General features: G+C 48.6%; 1 protein-coding gene across 7 annotated transcripts in view; it reads right to left on the bottom strand.

The window, feature by feature from the left end:
- STYXL1 (serine/threonine/tyrosine interacting like 1) overlaps positions 1-27,580 on the bottom strand; it is a 78,325-nt gene that overhangs the window by 12,486 nt on the left and 38,259 nt on the right. For 5 of the 7 annotated variants that reach the window (XM_077777807.1, XM_077777806.1, XM_077777805.1 and 2 more), the window contains 6 exons: positions 26,415-26,476; positions 24,014-24,152; positions 18,926-19,071; positions 10,458-10,603; positions 4,149-4,246; positions 2,381-2,508 (listed from right to left, as the gene is read on the bottom strand). In XM_077777807.1, the coding sequence (XP_077633933.1) occupies positions 2,381-2,508; positions 4,149-4,246; positions 10,458-10,603; positions 18,926-19,071; positions 24,014-24,152; positions 26,415-26,476 (719 nt within the window). The remainder of the gene's footprint in view (positions 1-2,380; positions 2,509-4,148; positions 4,247-10,457; positions 10,604-18,925; positions 19,072-24,013; positions 24,153-26,414; positions 26,477-27,580) is intronic. The other 2 variants (XM_077777808.1, XM_077777810.1) reach the window with 1 other exon arrangement.

Genomic DNA, 27,580 nt, shown 5'->3' with positions numbered 1-27,580 from the left:
TTTTGCGCCAAGCCCATGGGCTCTGACCATCACAACTGAGCTGACAATAGCCAGAAACACAGCTTCCCCAATGCTCGGAGGAGGACCCTAGGGCCACACAGACAACAGGAGGAGGGAATGTCTCTCTCTTGACCCCAGGCAGCAGCAGAGCTGAGCCCGGGTCAACCCCTGTCAGCTATGGAGGGCATTGCTTGGTAATGGTGAGGAAAACCTAACTGCTACACAGGACTGACTCAGTCTGAAAAGGATCCAGCAAGGTCACAGTGGCAGTCCTTGCTGCCCACAGCTCTGGGAACTGCGTAGTGTTTTTTGTCAAGAGTTACCTAGATGGCATCTCAGGGCAGAACCCCCAGCAACGGGACGCCCTTGCACATGATACAGATAACTACCCCCAGGTTCCTACTGAGAGAAGGACTCGGGTCCTTCAGGGACCCAAGCACCTGACCTCCCACTGAGCAGGACAGGCCCTGGTGCTCCCTGCTGGAGTTATGCGGGGACCCGTACAGGTCCGGGTGTAGGTCTACAGGTGCCCAGGGGGCTGCCCTCGCTGCTGGAGAACTCAGAGGGGCCAGGTGGGTGTCCCCTCCCTCTCGCACTCACCCAGCCAGCGCTGGAAGCCTGGGAGCAGAGAGGACGGTGACATGCTTGTCAGGGCTGGGAAACGTCACTAAATGTCAGAGCTGCAAGGTTTGTGTTCCCAAACCTCACTGTGAGCAGTAAAGAAACCAGGGACCCCAGCAGGCCAGCCACTCCCCCCCACCCCTTCATTGGCCCATTTGAACTCCTGAGGAGCTCCCATCCTGGACCTCCCCCTGCAGGCAGTGAGCTCACCACACCTTCTGCCAGCTCCGTCCACATTCCAGCTCAACAAGGCAGGGGAGAAGGGGGCCCCTTGCAGCCCAGAGCCCATTCCTGGAAAGGTGGCTCGAGAGGCAGCTCTTCAGAAGCAACGGAACAGGCTTCCCTCCCCAGATTTATCAGCAACAACACGCCCTCCCCTGCAGCACGCACCGAAACACTCCAGCAGGCAATGACCTCCTACGATCCACCTTGCCCGGGGTGAGAACAGCGGTCTGGTTCTCTTACTCCAGGCCCTGCGATTCTGCATCCAGAGGCTTTTCTTTTTGAATTGTGGTAAAAATACGCAGGACAGAAAACTTACCACCATAGCCATGTTTGGATGTACAGCTCGGTGGCCTTAGGCACGTTCACCGCGTCACGGAACCAGCATGGTCATCCATCTCCAGAGCTTTTCCATCTTCCCAAACTGAAGCTCCATGTCCATTAAACAGCTCCCCATTCCCGCTGCCCCCTGCCCTGGGCACCCACCATTCCACCTCCCCTGTCTGTGATTTTGACGGCTCCGAGTACCTCACATCAGTGGAATCATATGGTATTTGTCCTTTTGTGATTGGCTTATTCCACTCAGCACAATGTCCTCCAGGCTCATGCGTGCTGCAGCAGGTGTCAAAATGTCCTTCCTTTACACAGCTGAGTAATATTCCATTGTGTGGCTAGACCATCCACTTGTTTCCCTAGCTGCCGATGGACATTTGGGTCACTCCCCCCTCCTGGCTACTGTCCGTGCTGCTGCCAAGAACATGATTCTACGAACATCTGAGTCTTTGCTTTCACTTCTATCGGGTATGTACCCACAAGCGGAATTCTTGGCCATCCTGGACTCCTTCTAGCTTGCAATTTCACCCGCAAAGAGCACGTGGGGTCAATATCCAAAACCACTGGCAGTAGGCTCTGACCATGGTCATCCTCTGATGCTCCCCTTCCTCCAAGCACAGACTTGGGCATATATGGGAGCTCGGTGGGTCCTACTCAAGCCCTCAGAAATCATGCACAAGTTGTTCCTCCCCTTGGGGCAGGCCTGCCATCTCCCAGCACACTCAGAAGGCACTGCCCTCGGCATCAGGAGCCCTGGTTCCATGGGGTTTGTGGCGAGAGGTCTCTGCCCCCTTCTCCAGTCTGGGTAAAGATAGAGTAGGTGCCCTTGAAGCCCTGTGGGCGCAGCAAGTCTCTGGCTCCAAACAGTAGCCAAACGTACCTCACTTGGAGAAGCCTGAACAAACGCCAATAGTCAGACTGAGGGGGGACGTGACAATGGTGCGGCTGGCCATGGCCTTGCCCAGTCTGAGCCCCTGGGCCTGCCCCATACCTCAGACCTCTAATGTCACAGCCTCAGCTTCTGGCCCAGACCTCTGGCCCTTGGGTGTGGTATGCTGGGTAAAGTCCTAGACTTAGAGCTCTCTTCCCTGACCCTTCTCCTTCCCATCCCCCAGTGAGGGCCCTAAGGTAGTGCCTGGGCCCACTTCCTCCCAGGTCCAGCTCTGACCTTGCCTGCTGGAGGTAGCTGCAGTCTGATCCTCACCTGGGGGCTGCATACCTTTAAGGTCTGCTCGTTCCAGTGCATGAGGAAGGCCAAGATGGCTGCACAGCTGCGACTGATGCCCAGGGTGGAGAAGACCAGGACGACAGAGCCAAGGTGGAGGTGAATTTCTGCAATAGGAAGGAACGGTGGGGGACCGTGCATGGCCTCGTTCCCTGTGGACCTGAGTTGCTGTAAGCTATCTGGCTTCAGTGGCCCCATGGTCCATGAGTGAATTCAGACCCAGCACACCATGGCCTAGGTTAGTCACATGACATCTCTGGACACTGTTTTGTCACCTGACACATGGGGATCCTCAGACCTCACTGGCAGTTCAAGAGGATCACACTGGGGCCGTCAGCGTTATCATGCAAAGGTCTTTTCTTAGCTCTCCACATTTCTAGCCCAGGAAGCTCGGTTGCCAGCTGGCCTCCTGGGTGGGATGAGAAGCTGGTCCCCCCCCAGGGCACATGGGTGCTGACAGAGGCAGTGTGGCCTGGGTGTGAATCCCAGCCCTGCCACTCACTGGCTGTGGGGTCCCAGTATGTTACTCTAAGGCACAGTTGCATCATCTAGAAAACGGGGTGACAGGATACTATCTACCTCATAAGGTTTTGTACCGTGCTTAGCCCAGTGCCTGACACAGAGAGGTCAGCTATGATCACACTTATTAACGCCCCTGAGGCTGAGTCTCACCCAGTGAGGGGTGGGGAGGAAATCTAAGCCCACATCTGGGGCTGATCGGGTGATCCCTGAGAACTAGAGATAAATATACCACATGCAAAATCACAGACCGTCAGTGCTGGAGGAAGACCCCAAGATGGCTAAGGCCAAGTGCCTCATCATATGGATAAGGAAACAGAGGCACAGAGTGGTTAAGGACTGGCCCAGAGCCATACACCAAGGTAGGACTGGAGAGGGGAACTCTGTGGCACAGGGCTCTGCCATCCCATGGTGGGACACAGGGCAAGTCCCAGCCTCAGATACTGGTCAAGTGATAGTTGCAACCTCCCAGGCAAATAAGGATTTTTGGGCCAAAAAGCAGTTCTCCGGCCCCCCCTGGGCAACCACGTGGGCTGGGGGCTGCATTGATACCTGGCAGGCAGCCCTGGGGTGGGGCCCCTGACTGGACTCAACCTCACTCTCTCCAGGAATCTTGCTCTCCTTGGGCAATCCTGAGCCCCGGGATGACTGAAAACTGCACCCTCAGTGAGTGATTGGTGGTCACTGCCATGTGTGATGGACGAACCAAAGGGACACTGGGCACACACACTGGGGATCCTAGAAGTCAGAGCTGGGAGAGTTCTGGAATTTTCCATCCACCTCACCCCACTGACCAGATAGGAGGGCAGAGATGGAATGTAATTCACCTCTGGGTTCCCAGAGCCCAGCTCAGAGCAGACCGCCCTGAAAGTATGCACCCACGGGGGGCCAGCACTCTCATTTCCCAACAGGTGCAGTGAGGCCAGGGCCAGGGCTTAGGTAGACCCAAAAGGGCCTAGCGGTCCAGCCAGGGCCAGAATGCAGGGCATTTAGTCTGCAATCCGGTGCTCTTACCTGGCCCCTCTACCCCCGAGGTAAACACATGGCTACCCACATTGCCAAGGGCTCCTGAGGGACAGCTTGTTCCAGGGCTTGGCCATACCTGGCTGGGCCCCACCCCTCAGTGCTGGCAGTCACAATCAGGAACAGGCAATGTGGACAAGGTGCCATTGCCCCTCTGGCCCCTGGGCACAGGCCGGTGGCTGCCTGGTTGGAGATTGCCCCTTACCGAGAAAGTGGCAGAGGTGCCTTAAAAAGGGGGAAAGGTCGGCTTCCGGGGAATCTTCTATCTTGATATGCAGGAGGTTGTCAGCATCATCTACAAAACTAAATGGAAGAAAAGCACAGGTACTCAGGCAGATTCACACACAGGCTTGCCGGAGTGGTCCTCATTCACAGCAGCATGACCACAGGGAGGGGATGCTGAGCTAGCATCTGGGAGGGGTGGGCAAATAACTGGACCTCTCACAGAAAAAAAAAAAAAAGCCCCTACCCAATAGGTGTGTAGTGTGGGTGAAGTCCGTTAATCTATGTAAAGCATTTGGCAGTCTGCTTGGCACACTTATTGAGTGAATGCTCAATAAACGTGACATCATCATTATTATTAACCAAACATGGTACTTTCCTAGATAGAATATGGAGCACAAAGTAAAATGAGGCTGGGAAGGAATAGGTAATGAGCTTGGAGAAAGCAGCTGCCATGTTAAATGGAGAGAGCCCCAGGGAAGAAATGGAGAGTAGTGGGGTGGCTGTTTTAGCGGTCAGGGAAAGCTTCACTGAGGAGTTGATGTTTGAGCAGAGGCTTAAAAGAGATGATGATGGAAGAAACCAGGCAGTCATCTGGGGAAAGACTGGGCAAAGGTGCAGAGAGGCAGTAAGTTTAATGGGTTTGAGAACCAACAGTGAGCTCAGAGTGGTTAGAACTTCACGAACAAGGGAGAGAGAGGAGAGGAGGTGTGTGGCACGTTTAATGAGCCTGCAAGCAGCTTGCAGAATATCCAGCATGCAGTACGTACTTGGTCGATGTTATTTACAAAGACTGTGGTCTACTGGTGGCCTTGAGTAGTATGCAGACCACTGTGGCATGCAGGAAGTGCAGCGGATTCAGAAACAAAAATAGGCTGGTTTAGCAAATACAATTCCCATCCATCCATCGGTCCCTCCTTACCTCCTTCATCTATCCCTCCCTCCCCTTCTTCCTCCCCCATCTATCCATCCATCCATCTATCCATCCACACCTACCTATTCATTCTTTTTTAATTTTTTTAATGTTTTTATTTATTTCTAGGAGAGAGGGAGAGACAGCGTGAGCAGGAGAGGGTCAGAGAGAGATGGAGTCACAGACTGAAACAGGCTCCAGGCTCTGAGCTGGCAGTCAGCACAGAGCCCGATGCGGGGCTTGAACCCACGAACCGCGAGATCATGACCTAAGCGAAAGTCGGCCACTTAACCGACCAAGCCACCCAGGTGCCCCACCCACCTATTCATTCTTTCCTCAGATGCTCACTCAATGCCTATTGTGTGCCAGACCTTGGGCTGGACCCTGGTGGGCACAAGATGAACCAAATAGGGGCTGGCCTCTGCCAGCATCAAGGAGCTCCCAGTCTGATGGGGTAGGCAGACACAGAAACAAATGGCCCCAATCCAACTGGCTAGCTTTGGGGATAAAGATCTGCATGTGATACTGGAGAAGAAGGGTAGGGAGAAGTTGAGGGAGCTGGGGAAAGCTTCACAACGTAGGAGGCATCTAGATGCAGAAGGTGGAAGCGTACAAGGTTACTATATAAAAATCAACTGTATTTCTATATACTAGCAATGAACAATCAGAAATTGACATTTTAAAAATACCATTTACAACCACTTCAAAAATACCAAATACTTAGGAAGAAATCTGGCACAAGGTATGTAAGATGTGTACACTGGAAATTATAAAACATTTTTGAGGAAAATGAGAGAGCTAACTAAATGGAGAGATAGACCATGCTCATGAATCAGGAGTCAACGTTGGTAAGATTCTCACCAAACTAATATGGATACAATTCAACCCAATCAAAATTTCAGCAGGCTTTTTGCAGAAACTGGCAAGCTGATTCTAAAATGTATGTAGAGGGGCACTTGGGTGGCTCAGTTGGTTGGCATCCAACTTCGACTCAGGTCATGATGATGTCACAGTTCATGAGTTCTAGCCCAGCATTGGGCTCTGTGCTGACAGCTCAGAGCCTGGAGCCTGCTTCGGATTCTGTGTCTCCCTTTCTCTCTGCCTCTCTCTCTCTCTCAAAAATGAGTAAAAAAAAATTAAAACGTATGTGGAAATGCAAAGGAGACAACTTTGAAAAAGACCAAAATAAGAGAACTAGCTCTACCTGATTTCAAGATTTATTATAAAGCTACAATAGTCAAGAGTGCAGAATTGGTATAAAAACACAGACCAGTGAAAAAGAATAAAGAACCCACACACACATGGTCAATGGATTTTCAACAAAAGTATCCAATCAGTCCAACAGGACAAGGATCAATTTTTTTTTTCTAACAAATAATGGCCTCCACATGCAAAACAATGNTCTCTCATGGTTTGCCTCTCTCCCTTTCCCCCACCATTTCCCCCCTTCTTCTCCCCCTTGGTCCTCTGTTAAGTTCCTCCTAATCCTCCTATACGGAGCACGCCAACTCTTGATCTCAAGGTCCGTGAGTTCAAGCCCCAAATCGGGCACAGACCCTACTTAAAACAAAACAAAAAAAAACCCAAAACAATGAACTTAGTTCTACATCTGGCACCATATGCAAGAATTATTTCAAAATGGATCATGGGTACCTGGGTGGTTCAATTGGTTGAGCATCTGACTCCTGATTCTGGCTCAGGTCATGATCCCAGGGTCATGGGATCAAGCCCCGCCCCCGGGAGCCTGCTGCAAGGCTCCATCTCACAAACCATTAGATCACGACCTGAGCTGAAACAAAGAGTCAGATGCTTAACCAAGTGAGCCACCCAGATGCCCCAAGGTGATCTATTTCTTATTCGGTGATTTGATAGCTTGAGTCTTTCAAGGAATTGGTTCATTTATTTAAATTTCAAATGCGTTGGCATAAAATTGCTCATAATATTTCCTAATTATTTTTGAATTTTTAATTAAAACTTTTACTGCAGTCACTATAGATTCACGCGCAGTTATAAGAAATAATACAGAGAGATCCAGGGTTTGCTTTGCTTAGTTTCCCCACTGATAACATTCTGCAAAACTATCGTATAATAGCCCAGAATATTGATGCTGATGCAATCTAGTAACTGTATTCAGATTTCCTGTTTCGCGTGTAGTGTGTGTGTGTGTGTGTGTGTGCGCGCGCACGCACGTGCATGTAATAAGTTCTATACAAATTTATCACCTGTGTGGATTTATGTATCCAGGAGATACCAGTCAAAATACTGAACAGTTCTGGGGCACCTCAGGGGCTCAGCTCATTTAGCATCTGACTCTGTTTCAGTTCAGATCATGATCTCACAGGCTCATGGGATTGATCCCTGTGCTATCAGTGCAGGGACTGCTTGGGATTTTCTGTCACCCTCTCTCTCTGTCCCTCCCCTGCTTGCACATGTGCTCTCTCTCTCAATATAAAGAAACTTTATGGGGTGCCTGGGTGTCTCAGGCAGTTAAGCGCCCGACTTCGGCTCAGGTCATGATCTCACAGTTCAGGAGTTCGAGCCCTGCGGCGGTCTCTGTGCTGACAGCTTGGAGCCTGGGACTTGCTTCAGATTCTGTGTCTCCTTTTCTCTCTGCCCTTCCCCTGCTCATGCTCTGTCTCTCTGTCTCTCAAAAATAAACAAACGTTAAAAAGAAACTTAAAAAAAATACTTAACAGCTCTAACACTGGGACTCCTCATGTTTGCCTTTTTGTAACCATACCTGCCCCGCTCTGTGCTTCCCTAATTTCTGACAACCACTAACCTGTCATTTATTTCTAAAATGTTGTGATACCAAAAATGCCATACAAATGGAACAATATGTAACCTTTTGGGATTATTATTATCCTCGTTATTGTTATCCTCATTATCGTCATTAGCTTGGGGTTAATTCCCTGAAGATTTACCCACATTGGTGCATATACCAATAGTCCATTCCATTTATTACTGAGTAGTATTCCATGGTATGTGTGCCCTACAGTCACATAACCATTCACCTGCTAAATAGCCATTATGGACATTCATACACAGGTTTTCACGTCTGTGGGATAAATGCCCACAGAATGCCTTTTAACATTTGTAGGATCCATAATGAAAATGTTCCTTCTTTTACAGCTAATATTGATGGGTTTTGTCTTCTCTCCTTGTTTGATCGGTGTGGAATGATATTGTTGCTCTTTTCAGAGAGCCAGCTTTGGGTTTCATTGAGCAGCTCAAATTGTTTTGTTTTCTATTTCACTTATTTCTGCTCTTAAGCATTTCCTTCCCCCTGCTTACTTTTTCTAATTTTTTTAAGGTGGAAGTTTAGGTCCTTGATTTGAGATTCTTCAAATATAGGCATTTAGGCTATAAATTTCCCTCTCTGTACTGCAGTAGATGCATCTGCAAATTTTGATACATGGTGTTTTTATTTTCATTCAGTTGAAAATACTTTCTAACTTCCCTTTTGGTTTCTCTTTGAGCCACAGGCTACTTAGAAGTGTGTTACTTCATTTCCAAGCATCTGGAATTTTTCCAAGATGTCTTGTTATTGGTTTCTAACTTAATTCCACTGTAGTCAGAGAACATAATTTTTTAAAACAAATTATTTTTCTTTTGATACTTGTTTTGATGTCCAGAATAGATTATTTTGGAAAAAAAAAAAAAAAAAAGTTCCATGTTCCCTTGAAAAGAATGTGTACTATAGAATTCATCCAAAGACCAGAAGAATGCTACTGTTATTGGGTAGAGTGTCCTATAATTGCCAATTAGGCAAATTTGGATGGTAGTGCTATTCTAGTCTTTGAAATTATAACCTATTGTCTGTTGAGAGAGCTATAACCGACTAAGCAGCCCAGGTGCCCCAAGAGCTTTTATTTTTTTAAAAAAATTTTTTAATGTTTATTTAAGAGAGAGAGAGTGTAAACAGGGGAGGGGCAGAGAGAGAAGGAGACACAGAATCAGAAGCACGCTCCAGGCTCTGAGCTGTCAGCACAGAGCCTGACGCGGGGCTCAAACTTATGAACCATGAGATCATGACCTGAGCTGAAGTCGTCCACCGAACCGACTGAGCCCCCCAGGCACCCCAAGAGCTGTTTCTTTATATCCAGCTCTCTATTCTCCATGCAGGTGTGTTCTGCAAATTCTAGCCAACTTGGTCTCTCCAAATTCTCAACTTTGTACCCTCAACTCAGAAAGAACGACACCATCTGTCTTGGCCCCCTTCCTGTACCGTGACCTGCGAGCAGCCGCCAACCAATAAACTGGATCAACTAAGGGGCTCATCTGGGTTTTTTTCCCCTTGTCTCTGGAATCAATCTCCTATGCTGTCTGCTGGCCATTGTCTGAAAGCCCTTGTTTTCAGGTTTTGTTCTGGGATCTGGGGACTGTTTAAAATGAGACTGTAAATCAGTCAGGAGGGTAGAGCTCTCATGGATGGGATTAACACCCTTATAAAAAGAAAAAAAAAAAAAAGACCCCAGATCAGTCCTTGCCCCTTACGCTGTGAGGACATAGTAAAAATAGGAGTAACTATGAATCAGGAAACAGGCAGACTGCAGGGTCAAAATCGGCTTGATCTTGGACTTCCCCAGCCTCCACACCATGAGAAAGTAAAGTTATTTTATGACCCACCAGAACCATCAGTCTATGGTATTAGCTATGCTATAGCAGTCCCCAGAGATTAAGGCAGGGGTCATTTCTCAGAGGGCCTGAGATAAGCGAAGCAGGGCAAAATAGGTACTTTGCTCCATAACGTTACATGCCTGGAAAGCATTAACTGTGGTGAGACATTTTTTTATGGGCACATTCATTTTAATTTTTTTTATGTTTTATTTATTTTTGAGACAGAGACAGAGTATAAGTGGGGGAGGGGCAGAGAGAGAGAGGGAAACACAGGACCCAGTGATGGTTTTGTGGGTATACACTAGTGTCAACAGCAACCAAATTGTATACTTTATTTTTTAAAAATTTTTAAATGTTTTATTTATTTCTGAGAGAGAGAGAGACAGAGTGAGCAGGGGAGGGTCAGAGAGAGAAGGAGACACAGAATCTGAAGCAGGCTCCAGGCTCTGAGCTAGCTGTCAGCACAGAGCGCAATGCAGAGCTCGAACCCATAAACTGTGAGATCATGACCTGAGCCAAAGTTGGACGCTTAACAGCTGAGCCACCCAGGCGCCCCTGATTGTGGTGAGATTTAAAGGGCAAGTAACGAGTCTCAGTTAGAGGCAGAGGATGCCACAGCCAAGCCAGGAAATAGACTATAAGCCAGGAACAGATGATGATAAGTACAGAACCTTCAGCTCTACAAATGCACAGCACTGGGAATCTTATATATATATATATATACTTAATTTTTAAAAAATCAATAGTATTTCTACTTACAATGGCCCTGCCTCCATGGAGACGTTGACATGTGCTTTGATTTTCAAGTCCTTCTGAATTTTCGGGTCGCAGGCTTGCCTGAAATTGCCCAGGTAGATCTTACCTGGAACTATTTCAACAGGATAGGGCTGAAATGCATCTAGTTCCTGAAAGAAAGGGAGGAGAAAACTGCTATATAGAATATGTATGCCATATGATAATATCCTAGTATATTCTTTCCCCAGGGAAGAAAGTTTGGTATTTTTGTTTTGATTTTGGTTTTTTTCATTTTGTTTTTTTGTTTCTCAAAATGTGGCTTAGCAAACAAACTTAAATAGATAATCCAGAGAGGTGCCTGGATGGTTCAGTTGGTTAGGTGTCCGACTCGAGATTTCAGCTTGGGTCATGATCTCATGATTTGTGGCTTGAGCCCTACGTTGGGCTCTGCGTTGGCAGTGTGGAGCCTGCTTGAGTCTGTCTGTCTGTCTCTCTCTCTCTCTCTCTGCCCCTCCCAAGCTTGCTAACTATCTCTCTCTCTCAAAGTAAATAAATATAAACTTAAGGGAAAAAAGATAATCAAGAACAGTGAGTGAGACGGACATGTGGGCATTCAGAGAGACTGGCAAGTAAGAACTTGAATAAGGAGTTAGAAGGCTCGTAGTAAGAGAAAGGCAGAGCCACTGAATCATGAGACCGCATGCTGCATCTGAGCAAGGACATCCGCTTACCCCAAGGCACCTGTGTGCACTTCTCTGGGTGCACAAAGACTGGCATCTAATCCCCTTGACACAGAACTGTGTAAATCCAGGGTATGCCCAGTAGGGGGAGGGAGAGCAGACAGCCTTGTATTATTATATATTATAATTATATTATGATTGAATGGATAGCCTTTTTATTATATAATGGTATGTTATAATTATATCCTATTATTTTTGGAGACCACCAGAATTTTAACACCTTCTTTTAAAAAAGAATAAAATTGCCCACATAGAGCCTATTTGTTGTCATCAGGAAATAAATTCTGAGGAATTCTGATGTAGACAGGTAGGGAGAACAGGACACCACTTGAACGGAGGCTCACTGAAATTCCAGGTCCAAAGTTATAGTATGAAAAATTTGGGTTTCCTTGAAAAACAAAGAAACAAAGATCATCCCTATATTTCCCAAAGTGTGTTCTAGGAAACTCAATGATCCTCACAACGCACTGTGATAAAAGGCTTCAGAGCATCAAGTACACAGGGGAAGCTGTACATGATATTCTTGTCTCAGAAATTGACAATGTGGATTACCAAGTAGAGGCTCAAGAAGGTCCTGCAGTAAAACAAAAATCTGCTCGAGAACAGTATGGAGTTTTTTCAAAAACTTAAAAATAGAACTACCATATGATCCAGCCATCTCACTTCTTGGTATATACCCAGAGGAAATGGAATCACTATTTTGAGAAAGGGTTATCTCCTACGTTCCTTGCAACATTACTCACAGTAGCCAAGACACGAAACAACCTAAGTGCCCACCGACAGATGAACGGGTAAAGAAAACGTGGCATGGGTTCAATCATGAGAAAGAAGGGCATCTTGCCATTTGTGACACCATGGGTGGACCTTGAACGCGTTATGCTAAGCAAAATACAGGAATGCCTTATCTTATTGTGCTTCACCTTATTTTGCTTCAAAGATACTGCCTTTTTTTTTTTTTTTTTTTTTTTACAAAACATTTGCGGCAGTTGCCACATCGGGCAAGTCTATCAGTGACAGATTTCCAACAGCATCTGGCCAATTCATGTCTCTATCACATTTTGGTAACTCTCACAAAATTTCTAACCTTTTCATTATTATTATGTGTATTATTATGGTGATCTGTGATCAGCGACTATGACGCACTGAAAGCTCAGATGATGGGTAGCATTGCTAAGTAATAAAGTACTTTTCTAAAATTTTTTTAATGTTTATTTTTTTAGAGAAAAAGAGTGGGGGAGGGGCAGAGAGAGAGGGGTACAAATGGTCAAAAGCAGTCTCTGTGCTGAGAGCAGACAGCCCAACGCAGGGCTCGAACCCATGAACCGTGAGATCAGGACCTGAGCCAAAGTTAGATGTTCACCCAACTGAGCCACTCGGGTGCCACAGTACTCAAGTATTTTAAATTAAGGTACGTCCATTTTTTTTTTAGACGTAATGCTATTGTACATTTAATAGACTACAGTATAGTCTAAACAAAACTTTTATTTATTTTTTTAATGTTTTATTTCTGAGAGAGAGAGAGACAACGTAAGCAGGGTAGGGTCAGAGAGAGAGGGAGACACAGAATCTGAAATAGGCTGCAGGCTCTGAGCTGTCAGCACCGAGCCTGATGCAGGGCTTGAGCCCACAAACCGTGAGATCATGACCTGAGCCGAAGTCGGACGCCTAACCGACTGAGCCACCCAGGGGCTCCAAAACAGAACTTTTATATGCACCACAAAAGTCATTTGAGTGGCTTCATTGCACTATTTGCTTTATTGCAGAGCTTTGGAACCAAACCCACAGTATTTCCAAGGCATGATGTAAGTCAGATAGAGAAAGACAAATACTGCCTGATCTCACTTATATGTAGAATCTATAAAAGCCAAATTCAGAGCAACAGAGAGTGGAACGGTGGTTACAGGGGCTGGGGAAAATGGGAGATATTGGTCAAAAGGGTACAAACTTCCAGATATAAGAGGCACAAATTCTGGGATCTAATGTACAACATGGGGACTTTAGTTAACAATACTGTATAGAGGGGTGCCTGAGCGGCTCCATCGGTTAAGCCTCCCCCTTTGGCTCAGGTCATGATCTCAATGTCTGTGGGTTCAAGTCCCACGTCAAGTTCTGTGCTGACTTTTCAGAGCCCAGAACCTGCTGAGGATTCTGTGTCCCTCTCCCTCTCCCTCTCTCTGCCCCTCCCCCTGCTTATGCTCTGTCTCTCAAAAATAAATACACGTTAAAAAATAATTTTAAAAAATACTGTATTACATACTTGAAAGTTGCTGGGAGAGCAGGTGTTAAGTGTTCTCACCACCACGCCAGAAAATGGTAATTACTTTTGAGGTGCCAATTAATTGTTTGGTGACCACTTCACAATATACACGTGTGTCAAATTAACACATTGTATAAACTGTACATGGTCTCTGTGTCCCTTATATCGCAATAAAACTTACAGCAACAAAATTACAAAATCTGTTCCAAGGAAAGAGGACCAGAGTGTCAGTCAAGAGGTTAGAAAACCATGGTATCAAATGATAATTTATAAACCAGTTGGAAAACAGCCAATAAAACAGGCCAGTCTAAAACTACTCGCAAAGTGTGTTTCTGGGGAGCTGCTGCAACTCTTCCAGAGGTTCCTTGGGCCACATTTTTGTAACTCAGATGCTTGTAATAACCAACACAGTAGCTACATGTTTACTGTGGGTATGGGTTGCAAATCTACTTGTGATATTTAGTAAAAAATAAAACCTAGGCATAATCTCAAGAAAACAAACAAAACCCACTAACACTGTATAAACTGTTGTTTCCAATGTGGTCTGTGTAGAGGTCTCTTTTTTCCATAAGTGTTTCATGGGAAATGCTGATCTATGTAATTTCAAAGGTCAAACCTAGTTCTAAAACTCCTCTGGCCCTAAGTTGGACTCAGAAATAACTTTTGGGGCTCCTGCATGGCTCAGTCAGTTAAGTGTCCAACTCTTGATTTCAGTTCAGGTCATAATCTCATGGTTCGTGAGATTGAGCCCAAGTCATGCTCTGAACCCACAGCATGGAGCCTGCGTGAGATTCTCTCTCCTTCTCTCTCTGGCCCTCCCCCACGTGCAGGCACACTCTCTCTCAAAATAAGTAAATTAATATTTTTTTAAAAAAGAGAAAGGAACAGGTGCCTGGGTGGCTCAGTCAGTTAAGTGTCCAGCTTTGGCTCAGGTCATGATCTCGTAGTCCACGGGTTCGAGCCCCACATCAGGCTCTGTGCTGATAGCTCAGAGCCTGGAGCCTGCTTTGGATTCTGTGTCTCCTTCTCTCTCTCTACCAACCCCTCCCCCCACACACACTTTCTCTCACTCAAAAATAAATAAAGATTAAAAGAGAGAGAGAGAGAGAGAGAAATAACATTAAGTGATGAAAGACCGTAAGGCAAACTGTGGGCCAAGCACAGGCTGGCCCAACCCCCACCCCTTCCAGGTGGAACATGTGCCCAAGGACAAAGGAAAGGACAGAAAACAAATGGTTAAACTGATAGCCATCTCCAACAGTTTACAAATATCTCATCAATCTCATCAATCACCTAATCTCCAGGAACTCCCTACTATCTTAATGCTAATGCTTTGCTAGAGGCAAAAACAACCTTAGCTGGACAAGAGCTAGGCCTCCAATCATCTGCAAATCCTCTTTAGCATATGGAAATCTCTTTAAGAAACTTCCTCTTCACTCTCCCCCCCCCCGGGATATAAGCAGTCACTCTGCACAGCCCCAGTGCAGCTCTTCCTGCTCACGGGTCCTGTCCCTGTGCTTTAATAAAATCACCTTTGGCACCAAAGATGTCTTCAAGAATTCTTTCTTGGCCATCAGCTCTGAACCCCACCATCCCGCCAAAAACTCATCACCAAGTCCTGCAGGCTACTCGGCTATCCACTTCAGAAGCCTCAGAGAGCCTTCTGGCCTCAGCACATCTGCTCTCCCGTGAGCCCACATTCTTCCCAAGCTGTCAGCCTCAGAAACCTTTCTTAAAGAGCAGACACCAAGCCCAGCCAACTCAGTGTGTGAAAGGGACACATGACCCTTCTACCTGCAGGCAGGCAGGCCCCTACTGACCCAAAGCTTCCCCAGAGCTGGGGCTGACCCCACCCAGGGTGCCCAGTATGCTGGAGCCAAAGGAAACCCTCCTAGTTTCATCTGGAAAATCTCACTGGACACCCTACACAGACTCATCTGCTATTCCCGCTGCTTTCAAACCAGCTTCCTTTCCTGTGGTCCTGTGGCAGGGAGAACACGTGGCGCTGTAAAGGCCAAGGGCACATTAATTCTAGATGACATGGGTTTTTTTTGTTTTGTTTTGTTTTTTAATTTTTTTTAATGTTTTATTTATTTCTAGGAGAGAGAGAGACAGCGTGAGCAGGGGAGGGTCAGAGAGAGAGGGATTCACAGACTGAAACAGGCTCCAGGCTCTGAGCTGGCAGTCAGCACAGAGCCCGACGCGGGGCTCAAACCCACGAACCGTGAGATCATGACCTAAGCGAAAGTCGTACACTTAACCGACTAAGCCACCCAGGCACCCCTAGATGACATGGTTTTGACACCCATGTCAACAAGGATGTCCACATGGAGCCCACTGCCCCTCCCCCACACTGCCTCCTCCTCCCGTGTCCAGCACCTGTCACCCACACCAGGANGCTTCTGGAAGCTGTCCTCCCCTCGCCATCCTCAGACCCCCCTCTACCCCCCACGGGTCTGCTTTCTGTACTGTAATCACTGGTGATCTTTCTCAGGTCCAATCTGAGGGTGCCAGCCACCCCAGGCTCACCACCACCGGTCTCTAGCGTGGTCTTCACGTTTTAGTCACAAAACCTTTTGCTCCGAGTGAAATCTTACTTAAGGGAGGCCACGTGTAAAACAGAGGACGTTGCAGGTCACTCTGCCTAAAGCCTAAGTTCAGTGCCCCCATCACCCCTCCTAGAAGGAGTTCCTTGGGGAGCAGCAGGGACATCCCTGCCTCATAACATGTCAGAGGACATGGCAGGAGGTGAGTGGGGCTTTCATTCTTGCCCCTGAATTACTGACAGAGGTCCCAAAACAGACAAATACTAGTGCCTACATTCTACAGAGGGCCGCAGACCCCAAGGGCATCCCACGCAGGCCCTGCTAGCTGCCACCACCAGCCACCAGCCACCTCTCTTCCCAATCTATATTAAGACTGGGGCCAAGGGGGTCGCCTGGGTGGCTCAGTCGGTTAAGCGCCCGACTTCACTCAGGTCATGATCTCATGGTTCGCGAGTTCAAGCTCCATGTCAGGTTCTGTGCTGATAGCTCAGAGCCTGGAGCCTGCTTCGGATTCTGTGTCTCCCTCTCTCTCTGCGTCTCTCTCTTTCAAAAATAAATAAACCAGGGTGCCTGGGTGGCTCAGTCGATTAGGCGTCCGACTTCAGCTCAGGTCACGATCTCACAACTCATGCTTCTAGCCCTGTGCTGGTCTCTGTGCTGACAGCTCAGAGCCTGGAGCCTGCTTCGGGTTCTGTCTCCCTCTCTCTCTCTCTCTGCCCCTCCCCAACTTGTACTCTGTCTCTGTCAAAAATGAATAAACGTTAAAAAGTTAAAATAAATTTAAAAAATAAACATAAGAAAAAAAAGACTGGGGCCAAGGGCAAGTCACAGGTGTATATATACGTCAACGCTGACCAAAATGTACATTGAAATATGTGCAGTTCATCCTATGTCAATTATACCTTACTAAAGCTTTTTTTTTTTTTTTTAAGAGCAGGGGGTGAGTTATCAGCAATGTAATGTTTGCAGAGAAATACTTATTTCATACACTAAAAAGCCAAGAAGGGAGGCTCCTCTCCAAGCAAGGGATGCCTGGCAGGATGGGGAGATGGGATATATACCTCGTGAGCTGAAAAGCAAACCATGGTTATATCAGAGGAAGGAGGGCAGGGAGACTCGAGTACCTTGGCCATGGGAAAACAGACAACCTCAGACAGGAGTCTCGGCCTTTCTGCAAGGGCTGGCTGGGGCAGCTGAGTCAGCAAGGTAAGGAGGGGCTACAGCGAGGTTGGCCTCAGTCTCTTTCCTGACCATCACTCCCTTGTGGCCCCTTCAGGGACTCGGGTGAAGGAGTGTGGATGTGGTCAGAGGGCATGGACCATCGGAGGAAAACAAGGAATTGGGGGTGCTTCTGGCAGGAGATCTCAGCTGGCTTTCTCTGAAAGATCCTTAGTAATAACCAGGGCCCCTGAGCCTGGGCCCAAGAAAACCAGAGGCTAAGGTCACCGGCAACAGACAGAACAAGGCTGGGCCAGAGTGAGAAAGTGTTTCCCCACCACTGAGGGCGGCCAGTCCCACAAGGCTGGCCCCACTCTGGACCCCCAGCACCACAGTCACGGGCCCAGGAGCCCCGGCAAGAGAACAGATGGCCCTGAAGCTAACCACCCCTCTCCGTGATTCCCACCGCCAGCAAACTGAAGACTGTCTGTCCAGCTCTGTGGGATGGGAAGAAATGAGATTTGATCCCGATCTGAGATTGGAATGGCACACGAGCCTAGCTTGCACTGGACTCCATCTTTTCACTCTCCTTCAAAACAGTTATTTCAGGGGCGTTTGGGTGGCTCAGTCAGTTGAGTGTCCAACCTCGGCTCAGGTTATGATCGCATGGTTCCTGGGTTCGAGCCCCGCGTCGGGCTCTGTGCTGACAGCTCAGAGCCTGGAACCTGTTTTCGATTCTGTGTCTCCTGCTCTCTCTGCCCTTCCCCTGCTCGTGCTCTGTCTCTCTCTCTCTCTCAAAAATAAACATTAAAAAATTTTTAATTATTTCAAAAATATACAAGAGTAGAGACATACAACATCACAAACCCCTGCGAAGGTCACTCATCTGTGAACACGATCAATTAGCAGCCAACTATATTTTCTCTATTCCCTCACCAATTTCCCACCGCATCCTGGATTACTCTGAAGGAAGTTCCAGATGTTATATTGTTTTACCCATAAATATTTCACCATGTATCTCTAAAAAGATCCAGTTAATGTGGACACTTCCCCATTTTAGGATTAGATTGGAAGTGGCCAGAATTTATGGAATCAGCCTAAAATGTTGCCATGAACAAAAAGCTAAAGGCAATTATGGGAAAGAAGAAATCCCCTTCACCCACCCACTGGCTATGTTTACATTCCACTCTCTTCAGACTCATCAATAAACCTGATACTGCCCTCCAGGGACCAGCCCCCTCCCTGCCTGTGGGGTCAAGGCCACCCCTTGCCTGCCTCAAGCGCCATCTACCCACCTCTGCCCACCAGCTCCTCTTCCTTCCCCTTTGGCTCCAGGAGGTGCCTCTGGAGGCTACAGATACCTGGGGCGCCCCTTGTCTCCCCCACTAGCAAAGAACTCCTCATAGTCGCGGATGCTAGCTCACCCTTTTTTGGGTCCTCTGGACCAGCCAGAGCCTGTGGGTCCAGACAGCTGCAAATGGAGAGGCAGCCTCACATTGTGGCGCCCCTGCTGGTCTTTGATGATGGCCCACCATCCGGAGCCCCCTCCCCTCAGGGAGCCCTACGTTCTGGACGGGCCCTACCTCTTAAACACCACGCTAACTCTGGCTTGAATCTGGCGATAATAAATCTATCACAGTGGCCTGGACCTCCTGGCTGCCCCAAGTTCATTTCCCAAGCACAGTCCCCTACATCCTTTCCATCTTTCCCCTACCCCAGCTCCCTACCCTTCCATCCCGGGGTAAGGCTGGCTCCCACCAAAGCCTGCCTGTGCTGGGCACCTTGCCTTACCTGCGGCATCCAGATGATCTTCTGCGTCCGGAAGAAGTGGTACATGGCCGAGAAGCTCTGATAGCCTCCCTTCAGGATGCAGACTGGGTGGCGGGTGAGGTGGGCCAGGGCTCTGCCACACTCAACGGCAGCTCCAGGCATCAGTCCTAAGAGTGGAGACCAAAGAGTGAATGTCCCCTCTGTGCTCACCATTCACCCAGAGCTCCAACAGATGGCCACCTGTCTGGAAAAGCAATGGTATAGGAAACTGAGCAAATATAAATGGAAAGAAGTGTTAACAACTGAAATTTAAGGGGCATCTGGGTGGCTCAGTCAGTTAAGCACCCGACTTTGGCTCAGATCATGATCTCGCAGTTGGTGCGATGGAGCCCCACATCGGGCTCTGTGCTGACAGCTCAGAGCCTGGAGCCTGCTTCGGGTTCTGTCTCTCTCTTTCTCTCTGCCCCTGCTTGCTCACACTCTCGCAAAAATAAACATTAAAAAATAAACTTCAAAAAGCCATTTGCTACTAATTGTCAATCCTTCTTTTCTGTAAACTCTTAGATTATATAGACCCCCATATTATTGCAAGGAAAGATGACTTAACATAAGAGAGCTCTCTCTAATGTATATATGACACATATCATATACCAGATAAGCCACCTAGTTAAAGCGTAGAAGGTAATGGTTTTCAGCGTATTCACAGAGGTGTCCTGCACCAATTAGAAGGTTTCACTCCTTATTTCTCTTCAAACATCCAGTAGGAGGCAACCACTGATCTAATTTCTCTCTAAGGATTTGCCCATTCTGGACTTTTTATACAAAGGGAATTGTGAATATGACATTTTGGGTCTGGCTTCTTTCACCTAGCATAAGGTCTTCAAATTTCATCCATGTTGTAGTGTGGACTAGTACCCTGTTCCTTTTTAGCACTGACTATACTACTCCATCGTGTGCCTTTTGGTTTACCCATTCACTTGCCAATGCACATAGGATCATGCCCGTGTCTGGGCTATTGTGGATTGTGGATGGTGCTGCTGTGAGCACCTGTGCGCAAGATTCCGTGGGCACATGTTTTCATGTACGTACCTAGGAGCGGAACTGAATCATACGGTAGCTCTCTATTGAACTTTTTTTTAAAGTTTTACTTATTTTTAAGAGAGAAAGAGAGAGAGGCAGAGCATGAGCTGGAGAGGGCACAGAGAGACAGAGAGAGCGAGAGCGAGAGCGAGTCTGAAGCAGGCTCCAGGCTCTGTCAGCACAGAGCCCGACGCGGGACTCGAGCTCACGAATTGTGAGATCATGACCTGAGCCAAAGTCAGACGCTGAACCGAATGAGCCACCCAGGCACACCTACGTTGAACTTTTGGAAGGAAACACCAAACTGTTCCACAGCATCAGCACCATCTTACACTCAGACCAGTTATGCAATGCAGGCATGTTCCATTTCTCCACATGCTCATTGATGCTTGTTGACATCCATCTTTTGGATCATGGCCCTTCTAGTGGGTGTGAAATGATAGTTCATTGTGGTTTTGACAATATGTTAATCTTAAATGCCCTCGCTGATCCGCACAATCACTAGGAGACCGCGTGCAAATTAGATATATACATATGACAGGAAGTTTACATAATTAAGGCCAAGCCAAGATACCCCAAGGTCTGGATCTGAGCCCTAAAGATAAACATCGCGCAGCAGATTCTGAAGTTGCTAGCCGGCTAACGGGGAAAGGGAAGGGCAGACTTGGACTTCTATATTGAACCTTTGTCCAGAGAGAGAAAGCCACTTCCAGCAGGGGCTGCTGAGCCCAACAGCAGCCTCCAGACCTGTCTAAAGAGACTACATCGGGAGAAAGAACCTGGAGTCAGCAACCAGGCCAGGAGAGAACCCGTCTGATAAGACAGGAGCCAGACCCTACCCTAGAAGGCACCACCTCCCTCTTGAGTGAGAGGCTGAATAATGGCTAAAGGGTCAGAGGGCCGAGGAGAAGGGAGTCCCAGGACGTGCTGCTGCCGCCTTTAACCAGACAGCTGCTCCCCTGTCAAGGTCACATGACCCGGGTCAGTGGAGGAAGGCCAATTTCCAGGAGAGTAATTAGAGATTCCAGGGGAAAGCCAGGAGAATGGCCTGGGGCCCAGGCTGCCCGGCCATGGATATCACGGGGTTAATATATTTAAAACCTTAAATTCAGTTTTAATCTCATTAACCCTGAATTCTCCACTGACTTCCCAGTTAAACTGGGGCACCCACTGCTTCAGGAGGCTGGAGGACGCCATCCAGGCCAAGGGGCTCACTGCTCAGCAGGGAGCTCAAAGTTCAATTATTTTTGGTCCTTGGCCAGACTATTGGCTGGAAAGTCAGGCTGTGTGGAGAGAGGAAGGAAAAAGAAACAACCAAATTCCCAAAGCTTCCTGCCATGGTTGTTGTGAATGCCTGGCCCGGGGAACTCTACCCACACGTGTCAAGAGCCCGAGGTGGCGAGGCAGGGGGAGGTCTATAATCCACATGTTACAGGGAAGGAAGAGTGATTTAACATAAGGAAAATGTCTTTCCTACAAGAAGGGGGCTGCCCTTGGCCTGGTCAAAGGAGTTTAGAGAAAGAGCCCCAGGGCACAGTCCCACTGAGGGTGGCTCAGTCCATTAAACACCCAACTCTTGATTTCGACTCAGGTCGTGACCTCATGGTTTGTGCCCCACATCGGGTTCTACCCTGAGTTTGGAGCCTGCTTGGGATTCTCTCTGTCTCTCTGCCTGTCTCTCTCTCTCTCCCTCTCCTCCTGCTCACTCTCTCTCGCAAAATAAAATAAAATAAAAACAAATATTAAAAAGGAAAGAAAGAACCCCAGACGCCAAGACAAGGAAAGGTACTCTCCAGGTTCCTAAGAAGAGATCCAGCTGAGAAAGTGAAAACACCGCCTCTGCGGGGGCTGGGGGCCCTACAAACCACCTGTGCCCCGTCTCCGCCACAGCAGGGCGGGAGGGTGGCTAACTGAACCCTGGATAGAAGTAGCAACAGCCCAAGGGCCAGCAGCTCCTGTGGAAAGCCTGGGAAGGAGGGCACAGAGCTGGGGGCGGGGAACCATTCGTGACTCACCCTAGATGGGGACACACAGACACAGCAAGAACAGAGGCCTGCGACCACGGGCCACACGTGTGAGCTGCACTCACCAGGAGGGCAGGAGAGATGGACTCCTGCTTCTAGGATGTGATGAAGGCTCTACCCACAGACAAATTGCCTTGGGGGGTGGGGAGGTGGGTGCTTAACAGAAGGAAGGGGAAAGGGATCGTGAGAAAAACCTCGAAATGATCTTTTACCCCAAAGACTCTGCGTTCACCTGAAAGATGCCATTTTAAAGGAGAAAAAAAGTGCCTTGATTGGGCAAGGTGTGGATATACATGTGTGTGCACGTGGTTTGAGGTCTTGCTATGTTGTTTTGCGGTTGTGGTTTCCTAACGGAGAATGAGGGTTCCGTGGCAAGATGAGGTCAGTTTTGGGACGTAGAGGGGTTATCTTTATTGACAACCATTTCCTAGGTTTTAGGGTCCAGCCCGCAATCTTAGGATTGCAGACTGGAGCCCCACAAGATAAGCTTGGGGTGAGGGCACAAATTCCTGGCTAAGGGCCGCCAGGGAAGACTGGTTTCATTAAAGGTGGAAGTCTGGCGCCACCTAGTGACCACTTTGGTGAACACCCTGGGCCACGGAAACACCCACGCACATTCACAGCTGAGCCAGAAGAAACAGAGCCTCTGTGCCCCTATCCCTCTCTTTCTGCCCCTCCCCGCTCACACGTGCTCGCTCTCTCTCTCTCTCAAAATAAATATTAAAAATCAATAAATAAAGGGGTTGAGGAGCGCCTGAGTGGCTCCGTCTGTTGAGCATCTGACTTGATTTCAGTCAGGCCAGAGTCTCACAGTTTGTGAGTTCAAGCCCCGCATCGGGCTCTGCACTGGCAGCATAGAGCTGGCTTGGGATTCTCTCTCTCTCTGCTCCTCCCCTGCTTGCTCTCTATCTCTCAAAATAAATAAAAAAATAAGCTTAAAAAAAAAAGTGGAATCTGATTCCCCATCCCTTCAGAGTAAGCCGCACTCAATTACTTCCTTCTAATGAACAGAATGTGGCAGAAGTGGCCTGGGAAGTCTCAGGACTCTGTCAGAAAAGGCATGTGCCTGTCCTTTGCTCTCTCTCTCCTACTCAGAGGGCCCGCTCTGGGGGAAACCAGCTGCCATGTCGTGAGGCCATGCAAGTGACCGGTCCTATGGAGAAGTCTGGGTGGCGGGAGCAGAGGCCTCCTGGCCGTTCCCGTGTGAGTAAGGCACCTCAGATGCACATCACCCTGGCCCAGACATGCCTTCAGATGACAGCGACCCTCAACTCAACTGCAATCTTGGGAGAGACCCCGTGCCAGAACCTGGTACCCATTAATTAATTAGTGTTTGCTGCATTAAGTTACCAAGTTTGGGGGTAATTCATTACATGAGAACATGTGTGGGACCCTGAGCGAGTTACTGCATGCCCCTTTCTGGGCCTCAATTTCCCCTTCTATAAAACGGGGATGTTCCGTATTACGACACAATTCTCCATGGCTTCTCATGTTTCTACGTGTTCTTTGAGCAAAGGTCAAAGCTTTTTGAGAATATCTGTATATCAAACAGCTTTGGAAGATGGATGGTTTCTCTCTCCAGAGCCAGGGGTGGGCAGGCTTTCTGCCCACCATCAGAGATGCAGGCCCCTGAGCTCAGGGTTCTCCTGTACACAACCCACCGTGTGGGTGGGTATTATTTGGCCCTCCTTCCTGTCACCCTGGGAGGACTGGGGCACCGGTGCAGAAGAATGAGGGAGTTCTGGCTACTTTTGCTGCTCCAAGTCATAAAGTCCGCTGACTCGGACTCAGGAGCCTCATGTCGTCTGCGAGCACCCGTGACACTGTGGCAGGGGAAATTTGCCTGTTGTCCTGCGAGGCAGGGAAAATCTAGGGTGCTCCCTGGTTCTTGACGTGACCATGTCTCAGGGGCGTTCCACCCACACTGCAGGCATTCCCCCCGGGAGAGCCTTTTGTGTGGTTCCCAGTATGTGGCAAAGGGGTTTCCCTCGCTGTCAAGACCTACCTGGTCTATCGTCATTGTTGTCATCTTCCTCCTCCTGTTTTATAACGATCTCCAGCGTGCTGGTGTTGTTATCATACACAACGCAGTACCTCACGCACTCCAGATCCACAGACTCCGGGAGAAGATACTTGTTTGCCTTCTAAAGAAACCACAAGAGAGGTTGGCACGGCAGGTGGCTTTGGTGAAGCAAATGCCCCTGCGCACCAGCACTGGAGGTCAGACCGGGCCTGTTCCCAGCAGGCACAGGCATGGAAGCACCAAGAAGGGACCAGAGAGTTTGCTGAGCTCCAAGCACCTCCCACACCCACGTGCCTGGCTGTGAATGGCTGACCATAGCTGACTGGACCAGAGACAGCGCCTGACGGGAGAAGAGCTGGTCTGCTGACCAGCCCACAGCCTGCGAGGCGGCCTTGCACACGTGCCATCGGAGCGACCCTGGCCACCCTGATAACATCCTCTCTCTGGGGGAAGGTCCTTGGCAGTGGCAGCTAAATCCAAAATTTGGCAGTAAACAGAGGGCTTGGATGAGAAGTTACGAGCAAGCGGAAGTAATGAGGCCAGCTGTACGCTCAAGTGTAACCTCTCGAAGAGTGGGACTTTTGCCTTTTTGTACTTGCTGATGTACCCTGATTCTAGAACAGTGCCTGGCACATGGCTGTAGGTACTGTCAGAGGGAGGAAAGGGCAAACAGGAAGCAGGATGTCGTGAGTAGTCGGGAGCCGCTGAGTCACCAGGATGGTGGACCATGGGGGCAGGAACAACGACCAGGATCCCAAAGGGTGTTCTAGAGCTCGAGGAGGCCTGGCTGGGCACCGGCTAAGAAGTTAGTCTTCACTCGTTCACAGTGTCCGGAGGATCCTGAGCCCAACTCGATCCCTTGTGACCTGGTCTGACTGACAAAGATGGCTGGACAGAGGACTTGCAGGGCAAGCGTACACCGTTTCTCCTAGGGGACGTTTCCGGGGGCGGAGAAGACACCAACAAAGGGGAAAGGAGAGGAGAGCCCACGGAGGCTGGAGCAGGTGGAGAGCAGAACAGATGGGGCTGGACAGGCATGTGCCCATCCGTGTAAGTGTTCATGGAGGATGCGCTCTGCACTTACGCGGGTCAGGTTCTGGGATACAGGGGTTCAAAAAGGCAAAGGGAAAGGGCCGTGTTAGCTTGGAAGACTCAGAAAGGCTGGGGAAGGTGGGAAGGTTTGGAGATAGGATGGCAAGGGGGAGGGGAAATTTGCCAGAGGGACAAGAGTCAGGGGGACGTTCCAGGCAGAAGGTACAGCTTACAGCCATTTATTTTAGTCAACAGGTGCTGAGTTCATCCCAGATGCCAGGGACCAGACTGAGCATCTGGGATACGGTGATGAGCAAAGCTTGCGCATACATCCCTGTGCAAAAAATTCCTGGAAGCTGGAGACAGCAGTGGGCTCAGGGGGCAATGAGAACTGGATTACCTAGATTAAGANAATCTCGGAGCAAGAAGGTTCATGGACAGAGCTGAAGGAGACCCAGGACAAACTGGTAGTTTTCTTCAAACAGCAACTAGAGAAAATGAGGCTGAGCCAGGGAGACAGAGGAGAAACCAGGGAAAGAAAGAAAGAACCTGGAAATCAAGAGTGGAGGATGTGTTCTGGATGACAGGATGGAGACAGATCCTGAGTGAAGGATGCAGGCTTGGCAATGACTTGATATATCCAGTGGGGGTGGAGAAAGGAATCTCAAGGCAGGAAGGGGGTGTGTGGTGAATGCACTCAGGGCTCAGTCTCTTTTAGAAGTTGGAGTGGGGGCGGGGTGCCTGGGTGTTTCGGTTGTTTGAGTGTCCGATCAAGTCATGATCTCACAGTTTGCAAGTTCGAGTCAGGCTCTCTGCTGTTAGAGCAGAGCCCGGGTCAGATCCTATCTCCCTCTGTCTCTCTCTCTCTCTCTCTCTCTGTCCCTCCCCCATTTGCACGCTCTCTCTCTCTCAAAAATAAACACACATTTTTTTTAAGTTGGAATGGGGGAGGGGAAGTGGGGAAGAGAAGTGGCTTCTATCTTTCAATTATAGTACTTATCTTAATGGTTTATTGTCTGCTCCCTGAGTAGGAGAGAAGACAAGGAACAAAGGGTGTCTTGTATCCTATTGTATCCCCAAGGTCTGGAACAGTGCCTGGCACATCAAGGAATTAAATAGGCATCTGCTCAGTGAAGCTGTTGGCCATGATGGGGGGTGGGGACACCTTAGGGAGAATGTGACAGGTATGGGAGACCCTCTTGGTGGATGCACAGGAGCGGTCCTACCTCTGCTACCTTGCGTCCAACACTGCGGCACCTCCTGGATCTAGGATAAAATCCTCCATTTCCCCCCACCCTCATCCCCACGCTCCTGTAAGGGAGCCAGTCTGCCCCTTACTCTGCCGGTATACCTTCTTCACTCGACGGGCTGTGATCACATGGCTTTCATCATACTCCCATTTGGAACGCACATCTGGAAAGGAAAAGTTGTTGTTGTTGTTTTTTAGTTGTTTTTGAGAGAGAAAGAGAGTAAACACACATGCAGGGGAAGGAGAGTGGCGGGGAAAGAAGGGGACAGAGCAGGCTCTACACTGTCAGCACGGAGCCTGATGTGGGGCTCAAACCCACAAATCGTGAGATCATGACCTGAGTTAAAGTTGGACACTTAACCAACTGAGCCACCCAGGTGCCCCAAAATAAATACACTATTCTTTTTAATGTTTTATTTATTTCTGAGAGAGAGAGAGACAGCATGAGCAGGGAAGGGTCAGAGAGAGAGGGAGACACAGAATCTGAAGCAGGATCCAAGCTCTGAGCTTGCTGTCAGCACAGAGCCTGACGCGGGGCTCAAACCCACAAACTGTGAGATCATGACCTGAGCCGAAGTCGGATGCTTAACCGACTGAGCCACCCAGGCACCCCCAGTCTTTTTTTCTTAATATTTATTTTATATCTATATAGAGAGAGAGCATGCATGCACAAGCAGGAGTGGAGCAGAGACAGAGGAAGAAAGAGAGAGAGAGAGAATATCTCAAGCAGGCTCTACACTATCAATGCAGAGACCAATGTGGGACATGAACTCACAAACCATGAGATCATGACCTGAGCCAAAACTCAAGGGTTGGATATTCAACTGACTAAGCCACCCTGGCACCCCAAGAAAAGCACTTTTTTAAAAAATGTTTGTTTATATTTGAGAGTGAGTGAGAGAGAGCACGCAAGCAAGCAGGGGAGGGACAGAGACACAAAACAGAATCCGAAGCAGGCTCCAGGCACCGAGCAGTCAGCACAGATCCCGACGCAGGGCTCGAACACAAACAGTGAGATTATGATCTGAGCCAAAGTTGCGTGCTTAACCGACTGAGCCACCCAGGTGCCCCAGAAAAAGTATTTTTAATAACTGTATTTGCGAAGGAGCATATGACCAAACTACTTAGAGTACTTGCACCATCCTCAACGTGTATTTGTTCAGGCAGTTAGGTGATAGGAATTGTCAGTTTAAAACTCAAGGCATGCGGTTCCACTATTCCAGGCTGCCCACGTGACTCTCCTGCCTCATCAGACTCACACCCACACA

This window comes from Crocuta crocuta, unplaced genomic scaffold, assembly GCF_008692635.1.
Source record: "Crocuta crocuta isolate KB4526 unplaced genomic scaffold, BGI_CrCroc_1.0 scaffold217, whole genome shotgun sequence".
Classification (NCBI taxonomy): Eukaryota; Metazoa; Chordata; class Mammalia; order Carnivora; family Hyaenidae; genus Crocuta; species Crocuta crocuta.
Note: the sequence above shows the minus strand (reverse complement) of the source record. Positions and strands in the feature narration are given on the sequence as shown.